Here is a 20,960-nt window from a genome sequence, read left to right as displayed (position 1 = left end):
CTTGCTTAGGTCCCCCGCAGATTCCCTCTTGGGGTCCAGGGTGGAGAGGTTTCACTAAGGCTTGCTCCCCTCTAAACATGCACATTTAGACTAAGCAATGACATGCAGATAGGGCAGATGCCCTGGCATCATGTCCCATGGAGCTCTCTCCTCTCCCCAAGCTCCATCCTCTTCAGGTGTGATCCCCAAATTCCCAGGAATTTTCCAATTTTTCAAGCAAATTTAGAAGACGTGTAAAAATAAATTAAAGTGGGTTTAAAACCATTGAAAATGAAGGTAAAACCACTTTTGAATAAGCAGTTCGGGTGTTAAGAATGACTGGTGCGAGCAGAATGATGTTGTCTAGGTCAAGCCAGGTCATGGTCTAGATCATCCATGATCTTCCCCATAATAGTATGTGGGAAAGGTGGGGCGCATTAGATTTAGATGTTTCGTATTTCATTGGCCCCAATTAAAAGCCAGACAGAAGAGCTCCGTCTTGCAGGCCCTGCAAAACTGAGAATCAAAAAGTCTCCAATTTCTATGAACCACCCTTTTGACAACCACTCCAGGTTGCCCCTACTTTGTTTTTGTCGGTGACGAAGCCGGATTTTTTCAGTCTCTGCAGATTGCTTTTCCTCTTGTAGAAGGCCCGCAAGTGTGGGTCGTGGAGACTGTTGTATTTGGGTGCCATGACTTTGCAATAGGGATCGTTCAGGTCGAAACTGGGAGACGGCTGATAAAGCTGGAAGAGGGAGAGAGGCAGTGAAAGGACTGTGGAGAGGTAACATCTCTTTGATCTAGTCCAGGGGTAGTCAAACTGCGGACCTCCAGATGTCCATGGACTACAATTCCCAGGAGCCCCCTGCCAGCGAACGCTGGCAGGGGGCTCCTGGGAATTGTAGTCCATGGACATTTGGAGGGCCGCAGTTTGACTACCCCTGATCTAGTCCTTTGCCCCCCCCCAGATGCCCATGGACTACAATTCCCATGAACCCTTGCCAGCATGTGCTGACAGATGTCTCCAGACATCCATGGACTACAATTCCCATGAGCCCAAGCCAACACGTGCTGGCAGAGGTTCATGGGAATTGTAGTCCATAGATGTCTGGAGAGCCACCGTTTGGCCACCTCTGATCTAGGGGGCAATCCACAGCTGTTTTCACAGCATTAACACCCAGAAGGAATTTGGGCATAGCACTGCCTGAGAATTACACAATAGATCCCTTAATTTCCAGCAGCTAATTGGATGTGACCCACAAACAGGTTACAAGCCCCAAGTTGCTCTAAGACCAGGAGAACTCAGAACCAAGAAGCACCAGCCAGATGTACTGTATCTATAGTGTATAGATACACATTAGTGTATCTATAGCCAACACTCACTGGAGTCCGTTCTCTCAATCCTGCATTCAAACCTGTCCGACAGCGGGATTGAAGCATGAAATAGACAAGGTGGATGTTCAGGGCTTACCTTTTCTCCCACTTTCGTCGTGTAGAACAAGGTGTTGGAGCCTGGCAGGAAAGGGGTCTTGCTGAACAGGGGCATGTCCAGAAGCTGGTTGGGACCCACGGCTGGCATCTGCTGCCCAGGGCCCAGCTAGGAGAGAAACAGCACACATCTAAACTTCCGCTGGGCTTCATGTGACCTGTTGTGATTGAATGAGTGGCCCTGGGCACAAGGTCTCTGGCTTAGTGATAGATGACCTACTTTGCACACTGGCCGTTCTAGATTCAGTCCCTGGCATTCCCCATTCAAGGATCTCAGGCTGGTAGGGAAAGCCCGGGGATCCCAGAGAGCTGGTCCTGCCAGCCATAACGATGTACTAAGAGCCTGACTCCTTATAAGATAGCTGGTGTGCTCATTAATCCCATGAGTATCAATGGTGTAGTAGTTAAGAGTGGCAGCTTCTAAGCCAGCACTCCTCCACATGCAGCCAGCTGGGTGGCCTTGGGCTAGTCACAGTTCTGTTAGAATCTGCTCTTACCAAGAATTTCTCTTAAAGCTCTCTCAGCCCCAGCCACCTCGCAGGGTGTCTGTTATGGGGAGAAGAAGGGAAGGCAATTGTAAGCCACTTTGAGACTCCTTCGAGTAGTGAAAAGCAGGGTATTAAAACCAACACTGCTACTTCATGTTCTTCAGTATTTCTAGGACTAATTGTGCACACCCTCATAATGGAGGTTGAATGGCTTGTGCATTTCTTTCACCGGCTTTATAGCCTTTCTCACCCCAAGATTTTTAGGTAGGCGATGCTATTATATGCCGGAGGGCTTGGGAAATATAAAATCATATCAAGGGGGCCTAGAATGATTTTATGATGAATAAATATTTCCTCTATAAGAACAGGCCCTTTGCAGCCATTATAATGAACATGAGATGGAATCTCTGCCATGATCCTCCATGCCTGTACACCTTCTGACCCTTCGTTCTATCCTGGTTAAAATGCCTGAAGTGTTAGCAGAGTAAATCACACAGTGAGTTAGCACAGCCTGATTGAAGAACAATTAGAAGTTTATTCAGGAATTAGAATACTTGATAGTCCAGAGTAGAGACAGTTGCTAACACCATGTCTAACTGACAGAGACAGAGACAGAGACAGAGACAGAGACAGAGACAGAGACAGAGACAGAGACAGAGACAGAGACAGAGACAGAGACTGGAACTGTGGCTTCTAAGAAGCAGCAGCAAACTGCCTCTAGTAATCTGAAGACAGACACTTAACAGGAGAGAGGGTCCTAACCTCACTATGCTATCTAATAATCTTCTTGCTGACCCTTGCAGGGTCTTCTCCTCTTCTTTGTACACCAGACATTGCCTATCCCAACATGAAGCTCCAGAGGAAACGTCACTTACCGTTTCTGCAGCTTTATGGGAAGATGGAGCTGTTTTTTCCAGCCCACGGTTCATCCTCCCACTGCCCACCCCCCTAGAGCTGTGCCTTGGTCCTCCTTGCATTGCTGGTTGCCCCGAAGTCAGGATTGGGGAGATGTTTCCCATTGCAATTCCTTCCCTTCCTCCCTTCCCAGTCATCTGCCTTCCCCCCCCCCTCCGGGACTCACTTGCACCACGCCCTCCTCCGGCTCCATCGCTTCGAGCGCCGTCCGAGCGCTTTCCGTCAGGTAGTGCCCCATGGACGCCTTGGCCAGCCCTCGGTGGGGGTACGCCATGTTTGCGACTGCAAGGAGCTCGGGCTGAGCCTCTGCCCTCAGAGGTCCTAGCCTCCAATGGCCCCATCCACCCCAGCCCTTCCAGAACGTTCTGAGACATTGTGACCTAATATCTCCGTTCTGACAAGTGTGAGGTCAGCGCAAGGTCCATTGCAGTAAAAACAGAATTGTTTGATTGTCTGGGAAAGGAATAGAACTGTCTGGAAAATCTAGACTTCTCTCCTCCTTTATGTGGCTTATTGGAGGAGGCTGTCTTTATTTCATTGTTGGCTAATTTTTTTATAATGTAGTGTTATTGCACAGTGTTGCCTTTGACCCTTACTCAAAAACTGCAACGGGCCCATGTAAGAGAACAGGCCAAAAACACTCCTGTCATACATGCCCGCCAATCACATAGAATCACAGAATACTAGAGTTGGAAGGGACCTCATGGGTCATCTAGTCCAACCCCCTGCACTATGCGATTCTTCTAAAGTGGCCATGCAGAGCAGAGCAACGGCGGCTGAACCGGCCATGTGAAAATCTCAGGGGGAAACTATAAAGATGACACCTCCGTGGGGAATGCTGCCGAGTGTGATTTTTTTGGACTGTTACAGAAGACGGGAGCCTAGTAATGGCAATGCCGCATTTAACCTGGTGGGGGAGCCCTTGTTGTGCGGTGCGGACCGATGCGCGGGCGCGGCCCGATGCCCTGCCGGTCCCCAGCCTCAGAAAGGTTGGGGACCACTGCGTTAAAGGGACATGGTGAAGAAGTCAAGAGATTCTGGTGGTGTCTCACTGGACGTATAACCAGGTGGGGGAGCTCTTGAACAGCTCTGCTTTTTGTACAACCTAGCCCAAAGGAAGTGGTGCCCTTTAAAAGGCTTCTCAAAAGGATTGTCTATTGTTATCAAACCAAAATTGAAATATAAATATAAATAAATAAATAATTTCCAGGAAACCCTTCCAGAGCTGTCGAGCAACCCCAGGCTTTCATGAAACCCCAGTTGAGAATTCCTGGAGTAGATTATTGTTCTGATGTCAAATAGATTGACTCATGCTTTTCTTGTATTTTTTATTTGATTTAAATTCTTATTCTATCTTATTTAAGTTCACTTTTCTCACTGAAACTCAAGGCAGATTCAACAGTACAGAACAGGAGAATGTATATGTCAACAGATAACGTTTCGAATAAACAGCAAAGTGCAGGTGGGCTGGGCCTTCTGCGGGTGGGCAAGAGTAACACTTATCCCAATGTGAAAATTCTTCCCTTTGGCTCTCTGCTTTGTGGAATGGACTGTATAGAAGCAGACTGATGCTTCCTTCCCCTGAAGGAATAGCTGCTTGCCAACAGCCATCCTTCTGCCTCCTAAAGCTTCCTTTTACAATAGTGTGTCAGAGATGGCGGAGGTCTATGTGGTACAGAGAACTACCACCAGCAGCCAAAGTTATAACATATTTATTAACAATAAAATGTTCACAAGCATACTTTTAGCACATCACCAGAATGAGCAAGGCATTCTAAAAGAAATAAGTAAATAGCAAATCATCTGTTCCTTGCTCTATTCATGCCCTAACAGATGTTAAAATATAGGACAGGCTCCTTTAGTTAGGCAACTACATGGCTAATGGCACCCCTCTAGACTTCAGTTAAGAGTTCTGTCCACTTTGACATACTCATTGTCTCTAGCCAAACCTATTAGCTTTTTAAAGAGGTAGCTAAGATGAGCTTGGAAAGCCATTGAATGATTACTTCCCCCCTGCTTATTCTCTGCCAAGAGTGTATGGGGGGGGCAACTTTTACAACTCAGAGTGGTGGTTTGGCTCAATTTAAAACTCCAAAGAGAAAATGCATGTCTAATCACTTGACACAAGTTTATAAGGTGTGATTGTATAAAGTTTCCCCAGTGAAGAATGACTTAAATAAGATAAATCAATAAATTAAATCAATCCAGCCTTCTGAGGCTGGAGAAAGTTTCACTCACTCAAGAATGGAACCTCTTGACTTTATCAACGCCCATAATCCTTAGAGCCAATCAGATTACACGCGACTAACAGGAAGGCGGAGCACAGCTGCAAAGAGGATATAAAGGGTCATTACTGCTAAGACTTCCCTCATCTCTTCAACCTTTCTTTCCTTTCTTCATTGGATTGCCCAATTGATTCATCATGCTCCAGCCTCCCCTTCTTTTCCTTGTAGTGTTGTGGTGCGCAGGTGAGAACAAGTCAAATACACACTAAAATTGCTGTGAAGATGAGTGCAGCTGATAAGCCAAGCGTGCCGAACGTTCTCTTCCCTTTTCTCTTTTCCAGGTTCGGAGGCTCAGCCTGTGCTGACTCAAGCCCCATCGGTATTGGTCTCAGCAGGCACCACAGTGAAGCTCTCTTGTGTCATTAGCAGTGGATTCAGCATCAGTAGCTATGGCATATACTGGTTTCAACAGAAGCCAGGGAATTCCCCAAGATACCTCTTGTATTATCATACTGATTCCAGCAAGGGCTCCGGAGTCCCCCCTCGTTTCTCCGGGTCCAAAGACACATCTGCAAACAGCGGCTGTTTAACCATCACGGGAACCCTGGATGAAGACGAGGCTGATTATTACTGTGGTGCAGGGCACAGCAGTGGGAGCAGCTGGAGGTAAACACAGTGTTGCAGTTGAGCAAGGAACCAAAACAAAAACCTTCCTCCCTATACTCAGTGTGGAAACGTCACAAGATGCCGTTCTGTTGTGACTGGCAGGGTGCTGATCAGTTAACCTTAATAATAAAGCCTGAGCCCTAATCCCCCCCTCCTCCCACACACACACACACATATTTGGGGTAATAATACTGACCTACTGTGTGAGATTGAAGAGGAGAACTATGGAAACTGTTTTGGGTTCCCATTGTGGAAGAGGGTGGGATATGAATGAATGAATGAATGAATGTTCCAAAATCTTCCAAATATGAAGAGCTACACCAAATATGAAGAGCTTACATAAAGCTACACAGTGCCCTCTCGTTGCTTTAGGATGCTTAGGGCTGATCCTGCGTAGAGCAGGGGGTTGGACTAGATGGCCTGTATGGCCCCTTCCAACTCCATGATTCTATGATTCTATGATTCTATGATTCTATGATTCTATGATTCTATGATTCTATGATTCTATGATTCTATGATTCTATGATTCTATGATTCTATGATTCTCTGAGCCCAAAGACACATCTGCCAACACCGGCTATTTAACCATTGCTGAAACTCTGGCCAAAGACGAGGCCGATTATTACTGTGCTACAGCAGATGGTAATCGTGGCATCTGGAGGTAAACACAATGGCACAGTCACATGAGGAACTGAGACAATACCATCTTCCTGAGCTCGGTTTCAAACAGTCAAGTTTTGCGAAATGCTGTTTCGTGCTTAAGAGAGCATGTTGAGATCAGGCAGCTTGACGGTTCAGCATCATCTTTGCTGCTTCCTCATGGAGCCATCTTGAGCAAACAATTATTTCTCATCTGCAATCTGGGACAACAGTGCTGGCCTGCCTTATGTGGCTGAGGTGTTTTGGATCCATTTTTAGCCATTTGCTTTAAAAGACATAAAGTACATAAAATTAAATACAGAAGAAGAATTGGTTTTTACATCCTGCTTTTCACTGCCCAAAGGAGTCCTAGAAACCTTGAGTTGGAAGGGACCTCCAGGGTCACCTAGTCCAACCCCCTGGACAATGCAGGAAATTCACAACTACCTGTCCACTCATAGTGACCCCAATTTCATGGCCACTGATTCCCCCCCTCCCCCCACCAAAAATCTCCAGAATCCAGCCTGGCCTGGAGGAAATTCACCTACTATCCCACACTGGCAATCAGCAATTCCCTGTTATGCAAGGAAGGGCCACAAGTGACAAACACGGGCACATCCCTTCCTGCCCACCCACCCACAATCTGCCTGAGTTCATAAAATAAGCATTTCTGTCAGATGACTCTCTAGCCTCCGCTTAAAAACTTCCAAAGAAAGAGAACCCACCACCTACTGAGGAAGCCTCTGCAACTGAAGAAAGTGGCTTGATTCACTCAAAAATGGAATGTCTTGCCTTTAAATACACCCCCAGTTGTTAGAGCCAATCAGATTACCCACATGGTTGACAAGAAGGTGGAGCACAGCTGCAAAGAAGGGAGATATAAAGGTTCATTGTTGCAAAGATTTCCAATGTCTTTCCTTTCTTTCCCTCATTGGGTCATCTGATCCATTCGCCATGTTCTGGCCTCTGGTTCCCAGCCTTCTAGCATTGTGCTGCTCAGGTGAGAGTGGGTCAAAACCCCATGGGAATTGCTGCTAAGGTGAGGACAGGTGACACAACTGTCTCTACCATTTTCTCTTTGCAGGTTCCCACTCTCAGCCTGTTCTGACTCAGCCCCTTTCAGTGTCGGTGTCAGCAGGGAACACAGCCAAGCTCTCCTGTGGCCTGAGCAGCGCATATAGCGTCAGTGGCCAGTACATGTACTGGTACCAGCAGAAGCCTGGAAGCCCCATCAGATACCTCCTAAGGTATTACACTGATTCCAGCAAGGGCCAGGGCTCCCAAGTCCCCTCTCGTTTCTCCGGGTCCAAAGATACGGCTGCAAACACAGCCTATTTAAGCATCGCGGGAGCCCTGGCCGAAGACGAGGCTGTTTATCACTGCCTTACATCTTATGGTGCTGGTGGCAGCTGGAGGAATACACGGTGATGCAATCAAATGGGGAAATGAGACAAAACCTCCCCCCTGAGCTTGGCGCTGAACAGCCGAGCTTTTGGCTTAAGAGACCGAGCCAAGGTCTAGCAGGCTAGAGCAGGGGTAGCCCAATGGTGGCTCTCCGGATGTCCATGGACTACAATTCCCATGAGCCCCAGAGGCTGGGGCCAGGGTTGAAAAAGCAATACAAGGAAAAGAATTTTCCAAGTCAGAGTAGAACAGCAGTGGGATTGACCGCCTAAGGAGGTGGTGAGTTCCCCCTCACTGACAGTCTTCAAGCAGCAGCTGGATGTTTTGGGCTGATCCTGCGTTGAGCAGGGGGTAGGACTAGATGGCCTGTCTGGCCCCTCCCAACTCTATGATTCTATTCTAGAACCTATATAAAGATGGCAGTGCCAATCAAAACCACTAGGGGGTGGCCATGAACTATCAATAGTAGAGCCAGTCACATTGGCTTTCCAAGTCAAGAGGCAGAAGGACAGAACCTTATGTGCAATGCTCTGTTGTTTCCCCAAGAGAACATGAATTCTCTCGGCTTATCTCAAGCACCAATGGTTTGAGCACTGGAGTGGGGAAATGCACATATTTCAACCTTTTTTTTTTTTAGGAAGGGAAAATACAGTGAAAGACTTGGCCTGTTGCTGCAGACATAATTACATAGATTGGTCTAACCCCTGGGAGGAAGGCAATGTGGCACAGTATAAGCCACAAAGGTGTGATGAGCTCATGGTCACATGACATGAAGAGGCGGAGCCAGAGTGGTGAGCAGATGGTGTGCAGCTGATTGAGAAAGCTGGGGGTAGATGATAGAGGGTAGAGGGAGGTGTGCTAGAAGAGCCTCTTCTCAACGTTTGACTGTGGAGGAACCCCTGAAATATTTTTTCCGGCTTCAATGAGCTCTGGAAGTGGTGACATGCCCCTTCAGAGAGGCAAGTGCAGAAGTAAGATGCGGGAGCCAGCCAATCGATCAATCGATCATTAATTTCTTCTCCGTTGTGGAGAAAGAGACCAGGCTTGTAGAGCAACAGGGGAAGGGGGATCCAGTGATGTCTAGTGATGTCAGCAGCCATCTGAATTCCTAGGAAAAGCCGTATAACCCCTGAGGAGCTCTCACATAATCCCAGGGTACTCCGGATCCCTGGTTGGGAATTTCTATTCTAGGGTAAGGAACAAGCCAAGGATGGAAAACATAAAGCCATTAGCTGTACCACTGAAGGACGTTAGCTCCCTTTCTTGCCGCTTTCCTCAATAAGCTTGCAGTGAAATATCTGTGTCTGCACTGAGCCTTAACAGCTTTGGAAAACTGCAAAAAACAGACCCCGTGGGACACCCCAAGACAAAGGGGCCAATTCATCGGCAAGCAAGTCTAGTGAGACAAAAACGACACAAGCAATTCTAACCCCACACCCATCACTCCCCTCACTCCTGCTCTTTTAAAAGTCTGTTTAGGTCAATTTTGTCTGCCCTGAACAGTGGCTTTATCCTGTATCTTTTACTATAGTCTTCCCGTCAGGAGCTATCTGATGCTGTTCACTGGGGGGGGGGGGGGGTCCAGGGCTTGAAACCGGACTGGGAGCTTCTGCATTCCTGGTGGATGCTCCTCCACTGACCCAAAACAAACCCTCCACTGTCTCGCCGGCCTCAAGAGTCAAAACGTATTTAATCTTCCATCCTTCCAATGAAGAGAGGTCTCTAACGCAACGAGGCTGAAAAGGCAAGGCAATTCGTTCCTAGTCGCTCGATCCCAAACTAGTGGGAGAGCATGCCAGAGGCATCCTGGGTGCATAAAACGTCCCTTGCCTCCCAGGACCAAAATTAGTACTGAAACCAAAGATTCAGCACAGTCCCCAGATCTTTCTTACAGCCCCACAGGAAAGTCAAAGGGCATCTTTTGGGGGCTGACCTGATTGACATTTGCTTTATCAAAACAAAGCCCACTCGGCTTTTGTGTCCCTGGGACAGTCGGGACCAATCAGGCAGGAGCTGATTAGCATGAGGGAGGGGCATAGAGGTATAAAGGGCTGCTGGGGCCAGGCCTTCTGCTGCTTCCTGCCTTGTCTCCTCTCTCGTTGGGGGCCACCAAGTTCGCCGTCATGTTCTGGGCTCCCATTATCGGCCTCCTGGTCCTGTGGTGCTCAGGTGAGGTGCAACTAAGCACAAAGGGCAGCATTGCTGTTAGGAATGTGCCTCAGATGCAGCACCTGTGTGACCCTTCCTGCAATGCTCTTTTCTTCCAGGTCTGAACACCCAGCATGTGATAACTCAGCCAACCTCAGCGTCTGTTTCTCTGGGGAACACAGCCAAGCTCCCCTGTGTCATGGGCAGTGCGGACAGCATCAGCCGCTTTGGCGTAGTCTGGATCCAGCAGAAGCCTGGAAACCCCCCCAGATACCTCTTGCTTTACCACTCAGATTCCAGCAAGCACCAGGGCTCCGGAGTCCCCCCTCGTTTCTCGGCTTCCAAAGACACGTCCAGCAACACCTGCCATTTAAGCATCGCCGGAGCCCTGGCCGAAGACGAGGCCGATTATTACTGTGCATACTGGCCCGGCAGTGCGTATCACAGTGATGCAACCCGATGAGGAAGCCAGACAAAAACCTCTTCTGTCCCCCCAGGGGAGCTGAATTGCATTTCTATGACCGATTATGCACAGGGTGAACTTTCTGAGCTGGCGGTGACAGGGCTTCGGGGCAAATCCCCAATTGTACTCGATGTCGCCGCCATCCCAGGCACCACTCAGCCCTGGCCCAACCCAGGCCCATCGAAGGCCCACATTGAGTCAAAGCGGATTCTTCCAGGTTCCTGGAGCTGCCCTGGGCCTACGTGCATAATCCTCCAGCCTACGGCATCCCTGCAGGGACGCCTCTTGACCCTGTCAGCTCTGCGTTGCCGTGGAGCTGAACAGGGCTTTCCCCCGACCCCACCATGGTGAGAGGGCGGCATGCTGCTCTCCTGTCAGCGAGTGGTGGGGGCCCATGCCCCATGACCCCCCGCTGCTGCTGCTGCCGCCTCCATGCAGCATATCAGGCTTTCCAGCCCTGGCATTTTGCACACGCACACAAAACACCGGGGCAGTCCGCATACGCCGGGAGATTTCCTCCCCTGTGCATATGCAAGAAGCGCTGGGGTATGCTGCCCAACGCAATGACGCATAATGAGTCTATGAAGTAACAAGAGGCTGTTTTAATGTAGTGGTTAGGAGCGGCGGCCTCTAATCTGTAGAGCCGGTTGGATCTTCTGCTCCTCCACATGCTGCCAGCTGGGTGACCTTGGGCCAGTGACAATTCCCTCAGAGCTCTCTCAGTCCCAACTACCTCACAGGGTGTTTGTTGTGGGAAGAAGAAAGGAAAGCAAAACTGGCCAATTCAACAGCGAGTCCGGAGAGACAAAAACAACACACAATTCAAATCCCATTCACATAACCCCCCCTCACACACACACACACACACATACAGACCCACACACACCACTGCTAGTTACAAATTTGAATAATGTTTTTGTTTAGGCCAGTTTTGACGGCCTTATCCTGTGCCTTTTACTGTGGTCTCCCCATCATCAGCTCTCTGATGCCATCCACTGGAGGGTTCAGGGAGCTTCTGCATTCCTGGTGGGTGTTATTTATTTGTTTTGTATTTATTTTTCACATTTATATAGGATCAGGGCGGTTATAGTCACTCCCCCCCCCACACACACACACACACAAATAAACCCTCCCTTGTATCATCAGTCTCAAGAGTCAAGATATTTTCATCTTCCAGCTCCCAATGCAGAGGGGTCTCTAAACGGATGAGTCGGAGAATGCAGAGCAATTCATCCCCAGTCGCTCGATACAAAGTACAGGGAAAGGATGCCAGAGGCCTGGGTGCACAACTCATTCCCTGCCTCCGAGGACCAAAATTAGTACTGGAACCAAAGGTTCAGGGCAGCCCCTACACCAGGGGTAGTCAAACTGCGGCCCTCCAGATGTCCATGGACTACAATTCCCAGGAGCCCCCCTGCCAGCGAATGCTGGCAGGGGGCTCCTGGGAATTGTAGTCCATGGACATCTGGAGGGCCGCAGTTTGACTACCCCTGCCCTACACCTTTCTTACAGGAAACTCCAAGGGCGACCTCTTGTGCTGTGCTTGAAATCTGCTTTAGCGTAAAACCCATAGCCCACTCGGCTTTTAATTTCCCCTGTGACAGTCGGGGCCAATCAGGCTAGAGCTGATTAGCATGAGGGAGGGGCATAGAGGTATAAAGGGCTGCTGGAGCCAGGCCTTCTGCTGCCTCCTGGCTTCTCTCCTCTCTTGTTGGGGTCGCCAAGTTTGTCACCATGTTTTGGGGTCCTGTTCTCAGCCTCCTGGTCCTGTGGTGCTCAGGTGAGATGGGGCTAAGCGCATTGGGCAACATGGCTGATTGGAACGCAGCTCAGACACAGCCCCTGCATGACCCTTCTCTGCAATGCTCTTTTTTCCAGGCCTGAACTCCCAGCAAGTGATATCTCAGCCACCCTCAGCATCCGTTTCTCCAGGGAACACAGCCAAGCTCTCCTGTGTCATGAGCAGTGGGAACAGCATCAGTGGCTACACTGTAAGCTGGTACCAACAGAAGCCTGGAAACCCCCCGAAATACCTCTTGTATTATTATTCCGAATCCAGCAAGGGCCAGGGCTCCGGGGTCCCCCCTCGTTTCTCTGCTTCCAAAGACACGTCCAGCAACACCTGCCATTTAAGCATCGCCGGAGCCCTGGCCGAAGACGAGGCCGATTATTACTGTGTGGTGTGGCACAGCAATGTGTGGCACAGTGATTCAGTCAAATGAGGAAGCCAGACAAAAACCTCTTCTGTTCCCCCCAGTGGAGCTGAATCGCATTTCTATGAAATAACAAGAGCCCACTTGGTGTAGCGGATAGGAGCAGCAGATCCTCTGCTCCTCCCCATGCAGCCACCTGGGTGACCTTGGACCAGTGCCAGTTCTCTCAGAGCTCTCTCAGCCCCACCTACCTCGCAGGATGTGTATTGTGTCGTTAGGAAGGGAAGGCCATAGGAAGCCTCTTTTAGATTAATTCTGGTAGTGAAAATCGGGATATGAAATCTCACTCTTCTTCATTTTTGGACTAACAAGAGTATCGTGATAGGTGACGATGAACGTAAAATTATTCTCTTTTGCACTGCTCTTTTCCACAGTCCTCCCATATGCGGAAATTGCTTTCCAGCCAGTGCTTGAATCACATTCTTATGCAACCTCAGCAAAAATGCATCTTGCATCGTTCCTGAAGCCCATCGTAGTCTTAAGCTCCCGGTTGTCTGACAGCACCATTAGAAACATAGAGTTGGAAGGGACCATCTAGTCCAACCCCCTGCTCAACGCAGCTTCAGCCCAAAGCATCCTAAAGCCATTTAATTCCCGTAGTAACAGCGACTGGATTTCTTTACCCATTCCAACAATGCACTGAGTGAATGTTTCATTCACGCTGCACCCATACATGGTCTTGCACCCTTACATGATATTGAGAGCCAGTTTGGTGTAGTGGTTAGGAGTGCGGACTTCTAATCTGGCATGCCGGGTTCGATTCTGCACTCCCCCACATGCAGCCAGCTGGGTGACCTTGGGCTCACCACGGCACGGATAAAACTGTTCTGACCAGGCAGGAATATCAGAGCTCTCTCAGCCTCACCTACCCCACAGGATGTCTGTTGTGGGGAGAGGAATGGGAAGGTGACTGTAAGCCGCTTTGAGCCTCCTTCGGGTAGGGAAAAGCGGCATATAAGAACCAACTCTTCTTCTTCTTCTTCTTCTTCTTCTTTATATGTGTGAGGTGTGTGAACATTACAAGTCGCACCATCTGTGCATTAGCACGAAGCACCCGGGAGAGCAAGCCCATGAATGGAGCAAGAGCAGGGGGTGCTAGGAATAAACAGAAAATAAAGATACCATAAATGCATGGCAGGTGGGGGTGGGGACTGAGGTTTCATATACACGGTCGTGCTGACCGAGAATACCTTAACAATGCACATTATTTCCCTTTTAAAACCATTGCATCTTACAGCTGTGCCCATCATCAAAGAGAACAGAGATGGATGTTTTTCATCCCTTCCATGTCTGAAAAAGAGGTCTCATGGGCATCTGGGACTACCCCATTATGTTGGTGACCTGGTCTGTGTTGGGAAGAACTGGGGACTTTGGGATTGGAGCCTGCAGAGGTTTGGGGAGGGGAAGGACTTCAATAGGGGATGTTGCCATGCAGTTCTCCTTCTAGGAGGCCATTTTCTCCTGGGGGTCTAACCTATGTTGCCTGGAGATGAGATTGCTGTCTCCAATCTTCTCCGTGCCTCCCCCACCCCCTCCCGTTCAAGAACAGAAAGAGGCTCCTGCTGCACTTGGCTCACCCCCCTTTCTGAGCTTCCCTAATCAAGTTCAGAACACTTTTCTGCTTAAATGGCGGGTGGGATAGAGGAAGATCTGAGTTCAAATCGATCTGAATTCAGCAGGATCCACAACAGAATAAAGTAAGTGCAGAATCAGCCCAGGTCCACATAGGGAAGAAAGGAAGACTTTGGGGGTGGAGCCTGCAGAAGTTTGGGGAGGGGAGGTGACTTCATCAGTTACTTTTGTGACCTGCGTGAAATCTGCTCTAGCAAAAAAAAAAACATAGCCCACTGAGCTTTAAAGTACCCCTGGGACAGTCGGGACCAATCAGGCTGGAGCTGATTAGCATGAGGGAGGGGCATAGAGGTATAAAGGGCTGCTGGGGCCAGGCCTTCTGCTGCCTCCTAGCTTGTCTCCTCTTTCATTAGGGGCCACCAAGTTCATCGTCATGTTCTGGGCTCCCGTTCTCAGCCTCCTGGTCCTGTGGTGCTCAGGTGAGATGAGGCTAAGCGCACAGGGCAACATGGCTGATAGGAACATGGCTCAGATGTAACACCTGCATGACCCTTTCTGCAATGCTCTTTTTTCCAGGCCTGAACTCCCAGCAAGTGATATCTCAGCCACCCTCAGCATCCGTTTCTCCGGGGAACACAGCCAAGCTCTCCTGTGTCATGAGCAGTGGGAACAGCATCAGTGGCTATGCCGTATTATGGCTCCAGCAGAAACCTGGAAACCCCCCAAGATTCCTCTTATGGTATAGGTCAGATTCCAGCAAGTACCAGGGCTCCGGAGTCCCCTCTCGTTTCTCTGCTTCCAAAGACACGTCCAGCAACACCTGCCATTTAAGCATCGCCGGAGCCCTGGCCGAAGACGAGGCCGATTATTACTGTGTGGTGTGGCACAGCAGTGCGTGGCACAGTGATTCAGTCAGATGAGGAAGCCAGACAAAAACTTCTTCTGTTCCCCCCAGGGGAGCTGAATCGCATCCCTCTTTAGTAACAAGACATCTTCACATCTTCACAAGACATCTTTTCTCCGGACAGCTACTTAAAAAGAAAAAAAAGCACCACTCTTTCAGTAATACTCACAAGAAGAAGGGGGAAAAGTTACTAGATCAGTAACATGGAGTGCATGAGCAATTTTGGAATTTTTAAGGCAAGATGAGGCACCGCTGCCTGTCCTTTAAGTACCTGCATGATCCTAAAGACCAATCACATCAGAGCAGATTTACATGTGAGTGGAGTCTCAGATGCTCCGCCTCCCCAGACACAACCAATAAAGGCCCTTTAATCCAGCATCTCCATCTTGTGGGGTTTTGTTCCATTCTCTTGCTTGGGTCCATCCAGATTTCCCCACCATGTTCTGGACCTCCATCCTCAGCCTTGTTGTGGTGTGGTGTCCAGGTGAGAGAAGGTGAAATACACCTTCACATGACTGATAAGGTGACGGAAGAGAATGAGTGTTACCCTTTGCCATTGATCTTTCCCCAGGTTTCAGCACTCCACTTGTGGTGTCTCAGCCACCATCTGCCACAGTGACTCTGGGGGAAGAAGTGAAGCTGCCCTGCTCCATGAGTGTAGACACCAGCGTTAGGACCTACCATGTGTCCTGGTACCAGAAGAAGCCTGGGATCCCTCCACGATTCCTGCTACGTTTCACCTCTGATTCCAACACTATGCAGGGTTCCGGGGTCCCCTCTCGTTTCTCTGGTTCTAAAGACATCGCCACTAACGCTGGCTATTTGAGCATCGAGAGGACAGAAGCCGAAGATGAGGCCGATTACTACTGCACGGTTCATCCCTCCTATCACAGTGAACCAGGCCGATGGGGAAGCAAGACAAAAACTTCTGCAGGTGCTCCCTGCAGCCATGCGTAGGATGCCAAGACTTGGCTGGGGGAGCTCTTGACCACAAGGAGGAGCTCTTACATCATACTACAGGGGTAGTCAACCTGTGGTCCTCCAGATGTCCATGGACTACAATTCCCACGAGCCCCTGCCAGCATTTGCTGGCAGGGGCTCGTGGGAATTGTAGTCCATGGACATCTGGAGGACCACAGGTTGACTACCCCTGCCATACTACATTGTTGATGAGATAAGCAGAGGGAAAGTATGTGTATGGGGGAAAGGGGGAAGATGGCATGCTTGAAATATCTTATGACACCAAGCATAATTCATTCATGCATTCATTCATTGCCCACACCACTGCTGTGAGATTAAAGGTGAATTACGCAGAATAAGCCAGTAACATTCACAGACGGTGCAATGGGATTTGTACACATCTGGAAACCGAGCAGAGGTGAAGCCCAGTATAGGTATTAATGTGATGCATTAAACAAATGCAAAAGCAACAGCGTAGGACTTTTCTTCCAGCAACAGGTAACAGAAACGATGCACAGTGGAAGAGCCTAACACCCCTCACCCTTTTCCCCAAGCTTCTTTGTGAACCATATTGCTGCCCTGCAGCCCTAGGCCTATTCTGCACACAATAGATAATGCAATTTCAATGCACTTTAGAAGTAGATTTTCCTGTTCCGCACAGGAAAATCCAGCTGCCAAAGCACACTGAAAGTGCATTATCCTATGGGTGCGGAATAGGCCCTAGTTGCTGCACACAAGGCCCTCTTGAATCAATCCTGCCAGAGCTAAAACAATTCTGCAGGGCTTGAATTGTTATATCATAATCATAATCATAATCATATAATTCATTCAATGAATTTTCGAGGCACTTTTAGAATGAGATGCACTTTTGCACAGACTGAATCATGCACTTTCTCTTCCCTCTCACTCTGCTCTGCAACTATTTGACTGTGTTAAATGGAGAAATCCACTTGCAAACGAGACCCAACATGCTTCGAAAGTGCATTATCCAACCTACATGACAGCAGCTACAAGCCACAGGTGGAAACCTGTTTCTGAGTCTCTGAACTGGGGCAGAATTCTATTTCTCTGCTGTAATTAGGTAGAGAGGCATCCCTGCTTAAGGTTGCTTTCAGTCTGCACACAACGGAAGGGAAATAGCCGGACTATAAAAGTAGAGTCAGAAGCCCCATTCTCCCAAGTATACACCCATGACTAGAAGGACCAATCAGAGATCAGCAGACTGATGTGGAGGGAGGAGCCAGATGCTCCGCCTCCACAACCAGGATTTATAGAAGGGGGAGTTACATTAAGAACATCCACAATTCAGGGTTTGGTTTTTCTTTTTTGATTGGGGTTCAACGTCTCACCATGATCTGGCCTCCAATTGTCATCCTTCTAGGGATATGCTGCACAGGTGAGAGCAGGTGAAATCCAGAGCCCAACTTCTTGGCAGCAGAGTGGGGCTGAGGAGCCAAAAAGATCTGACCATTTCTATCCCTTTCCCAGGTTCTCACTCTCAGTCCGCACCGTCTCAACCACCGTCAGCCTCAGTGGCGCTGGGGAACACAGTGAAGCTCTCATGCTCTGGGATCAGTGGCTATACTGTGTACTGGTACCAGCAGAAGCCAGGGAGCCCCCCAAGATACCTCTTGTATTATTATTCTGATTCCAGCAAGCACCAGGGCTCCGGAGTCCCCTCTCGTTTCTCCGGGTCCAAAGACGCATCAGGGAGCACCTGCTATTTAACCATCGCGGGAGCCCTGGCCGAAGACGAGGCTGATTATTACTGTGCATATTTCCCCAGCAATGTGTGTCACAGTGATACAACCTGATGAGGAAGCCAGACATAAACTGCTCCTACAGTTCGCCGAAGGAACCTGACTTGAGCTTCTGAACCATGAAGGGAGGCGTCAAACATCTGACATCTGGTATAGAATTATGTGCCACTTCTCTCTCCCTCGTTTTGAGGCCATTGCTACAGTCAGGGTTACTTCTAATCTCCGGAAGTGTTTGGCCCTTTTCACCGTTTGGACCGACCCATACGCCAAAAATGCTTCCTGATATAGCTCACTTGGAATTGAGAAGTCTCTTTGTTCCAGGCGAGATGGATTCTCGCGAAAAGGAACTCCCTATAAGCAGAAACTGAAGCCCCCAAGTACACGCCCATGGCTAGAAGGACCAATCAGAGAACAGCAGACTGATGTGGACGTGGTAAGACAGAAACTCCGCCTCCACGACCAGCATTTATATAATGGGGAGTTACGTTATGAACATCCAGGATTCTGGGTTTGGTTTGTCTTTCTTGATCAGGGCTTCAAACCTCTCTCCATGATGTGGCCTCTGATTGTTCTCCTCCTAGGAATGTGCTGCACGGGTGAGAGCAGGTGAAATCCAGAGCCCAGATACTGGTCTGTAGAGTGGGGTTGAGGAGCTAAAGTTTCTACCCCTTTCTTTTTCCAGGTTCAAACTCACAATCTGCGCCATCTCAGCCACCATCAGTGGCCGTGTCGCTGGGGAACACAGTGAAGCTCTCATGCTCTGGGATCAGTGGCAGTACTGTGTCCTGGTACCAGCAGAAGCCAGGGAGCCCCCCAAGATTCCTCTTGTATTATTATTCTGATTCCAGCAAGGGCCAGGGCTCCGGAGTCCCCTCACGTTTCTCCGGGTCCAAAGACGCATCAGGGAACACCTGCTATTTAACCATCGCTGGAGCCCTGGTTGAAGACGAGGCTGATTATTACTGTGCATATAGGCCCAGCAATGTGTGTCACAGTGATACAACCTGGTGAGGAAGCCAGACAAAAAGCACTCCTATAGTTCCTCAAAGGAACCTGAACTGAGTTTCTGAACCATGAAGGGAGGCGTTAAACCTCTGACATCTGGTATAGAATTATTTTCCACTTATGTTCAGTTTTGGGCACCCCAGTTGAAGAGAGATGTGGACACACTGGAGCTTGTCCAGAGGAGGGTGACAAAGATGGTGAGGGGTTTGGAGACCAAGACGTAGGAGGAAAGGCTGGGGGAGCTTGGTCTGTTAAGCCTGGAGAGGAGACAACTGAGAGGGGACCTGATAGCCATCTTCAAGTATTTAAAAGGCCACCATATAGAGGATAGAGTATGGGTTGAAATTATTTCAAAAGAAATTCCATCTAGACATTCAGAAGAAGTTCCTGACAGTTGGAGCGGTTTCTCAGTGGAACAGGCTTCCTGGGGAGGTGGTGGGTTCTCCATCTTTAGAGATTTTTAAACAGAGGCTAGATAGCCATCTGATGGACAGGCTGCTTCTGTTCAAGGGGGTGGCAGGTTACAGTGGATGAGCGAGTGGGATGTGAATGTCCTGCATAGTACAGGGGGTTGGACTAGATGACCAATGAGGTCCCTTCCAATTCTATGTTTCTATGATTCTTTCTCCCTGGGGAGGAGGTCAGGACCTCAGCACCTACAGTGATCCACATGCCATGACGCATCCAGTCAAATCACATTTCATTTTGAGGCCGTTGCTACAGTCAAGTTTTCTTTTAATCTCAGGAAGTGTTTGGCCCTTCTCGCCATTTGGACCGACCTATAAGCAAAAACTTCATCCAGTGATTCCATTTGACCCTTGGCCACCAGGTGTAGACCCCCAGCCGAATCCCATACCAGGGCTGAGTCATGCATTCTTTCAACACTGCTCAACTTTCCCAGCTGTTAAAACTGGGCTCCAGCCACATCTTGTCTGGCACGGTGTAACAGTAGTGTGGCCGCAATCATTTTCAATAGGATGAGCTGAAAAATCTGGCTGCAACTGTTTGCTGTAACTCAAGAAAAGAGCTGTGTTTTATACACCACTTAAACTGTCCAAAGGAGTCTCAAAATGGCTTCCATTCACCTTGCCTTCCTCTCCCCACAACAGACACCCTGGGAGTTAGGTAGGGCTGAGAGAGCTCTGAGAGAACTGTGACTGGCCCCAGGTCATCCAGCTGGCTGCATGTGGAGAAGTAGGGAATCAAACCCAGTTCTCCAGATTAGATGCTCTTAACCACTGCACTAGGCTGCGTCTCAATAGTTGATGATCCATAGATACAACCAGAGTGGTTATAATATAAGGGTTTCTTCTCTTTCCATGGATTCATATGGATAAAAGAGAAGACTGCATTTGTGCAACTGATTGTTGGGCAAGAAATGACACTATTCAAAGGCCCTTCTTTGGGGATCAGGCCAGTCCTGGGCAGAGTTAGTGGTGGCACCTCTGATTCACGCCCCAATATGTGACGGGGATTGGTCAACACTGCTCCTTCCTTCATACGCCTTGGAGAATGCATTGCATGAATTTGCAATGCACTTTTAACAGTCATCTGCACTTTCCCACGTACCGAATCATGCACTTTCTATCCTCTCTCACTGTACATTTCAACTGGATTTGGCTGTGTAAAATGGGGAGATCCACTTGCAGATGATTGCTAAAGTGCATTGAAAGTAGATCATCTAACCTGCGCGAAAGCCGCTACAAGCCACATGAGTAGAAACCTGTTTCTGAGCCTCTGAACTGGGGTCGAATTCAATTTCTCCACTATATAGGCAGAGAGGCACCCTTACTTAAGGCTGGCTTCACCCCACAAAACAAGAAAAGTAGATTCCCAGACTATAGAAGCAGATGGAGGCCCTGCTCCTCCAGGTACGCTCTCTCTTGCAGTACACCCATGACTAGAAGGACCAATCAGAGATCGGCAGATTGATGTGGGCGTGGGAGGCGGACACCCCACCTCGACGACCAGGATTTATATAAGAAGGAGTTACAGAATGAACCTCCAGAAATCTGGGTTTGGTGTTCCTTTTCTGATTGGGGCTTCAAACCTCTCACCATGGCCTGGCCTCTGATTGTTCTCCTCCTAGGGATGTGCTGCACAGGTGAGAGCAGGTGAAATCCAGAGCCCA

The 20,960-nt window shown here is 49.0% G+C and overlaps 3 protein-coding genes and 1 gene segment (V, D, J or C); 3 read left to right on the top strand and 1 right to left on the bottom strand.

The window, feature by feature from the left end:
• The window catches only part of LOC143823101 (fibrous sheath-interacting protein 2-like), a 41,810-nt gene extending 38,606 nt beyond the window's left edge, over positions 1 to 3,204 (bottom strand). For both annotated transcript variants that reach the window (XM_077309020.1, XM_077309021.1), the window contains exons 1-3: positions 3,037 to 3,204; positions 1,451 to 1,576; positions 563 to 724 (exon numbers count right to left, since the gene is read on the bottom strand). In XM_077309020.1, the coding sequence (XP_077165135.1) occupies positions 563 to 724; positions 1,451 to 1,576; positions 3,037 to 3,144 (396 nt within the window). In that variant the 5' untranslated portion in view covers positions 3,145 to 3,204. The remainder of the gene's footprint in view (positions 1 to 562; positions 725 to 1,450; positions 1,577 to 3,036) is intronic.
• Positions 1 to 20,960, top strand: part of LOC143823103 (immunoglobulin lambda-1 light chain-like) — a 134,232-nt gene that overhangs the window by 59,376 nt on the left and 53,896 nt on the right. The window lies entirely within an intron of this gene.
• Positions 9,888 to 20,960, top strand: part of LOC143823102 (immunoglobulin lambda variable 5-37-like) — a 56,441-nt gene continuing 45,368 nt past the window's right edge. Inside the window, 2 exon segments of the V gene segment in view lie at positions 9,888 to 9,973; positions 10,072 to 10,394. Of these exon segments, the coding sequence occupies positions 9,928 to 9,973; positions 10,072 to 10,394 (369 nt within the window).
• Positions 20,849 to 20,960, top strand: part of LOC143823023 (immunoglobulin lambda-1 light chain-like) — a 28,752-nt gene continuing 28,640 nt past the window's right edge. The window contains exon 1 of the mRNA XM_077308819.1: positions 20,849 to 20,933. Within this exon, the coding sequence (XP_077164934.1) occupies positions 20,888 to 20,933 (46 nt within the window). The 5' untranslated portion in view covers positions 20,849 to 20,887. The remainder of the gene's footprint in view (positions 20,934 to 20,960) is intronic.

Source organism: Paroedura picta, chromosome 13 (assembly GCF_049243985.1).
Source record: "Paroedura picta isolate Pp20150507F chromosome 13, Ppicta_v3.0, whole genome shotgun sequence".
NCBI classification, from domain to species: domain Eukaryota; kingdom Metazoa; phylum Chordata; class Lepidosauria; order Squamata; family Gekkonidae; genus Paroedura; species Paroedura picta.
The sequence above is the reverse complement of the archived record's forward strand: the minus strand, read 5'-3'. Positions and strand labels throughout refer to the sequence as shown.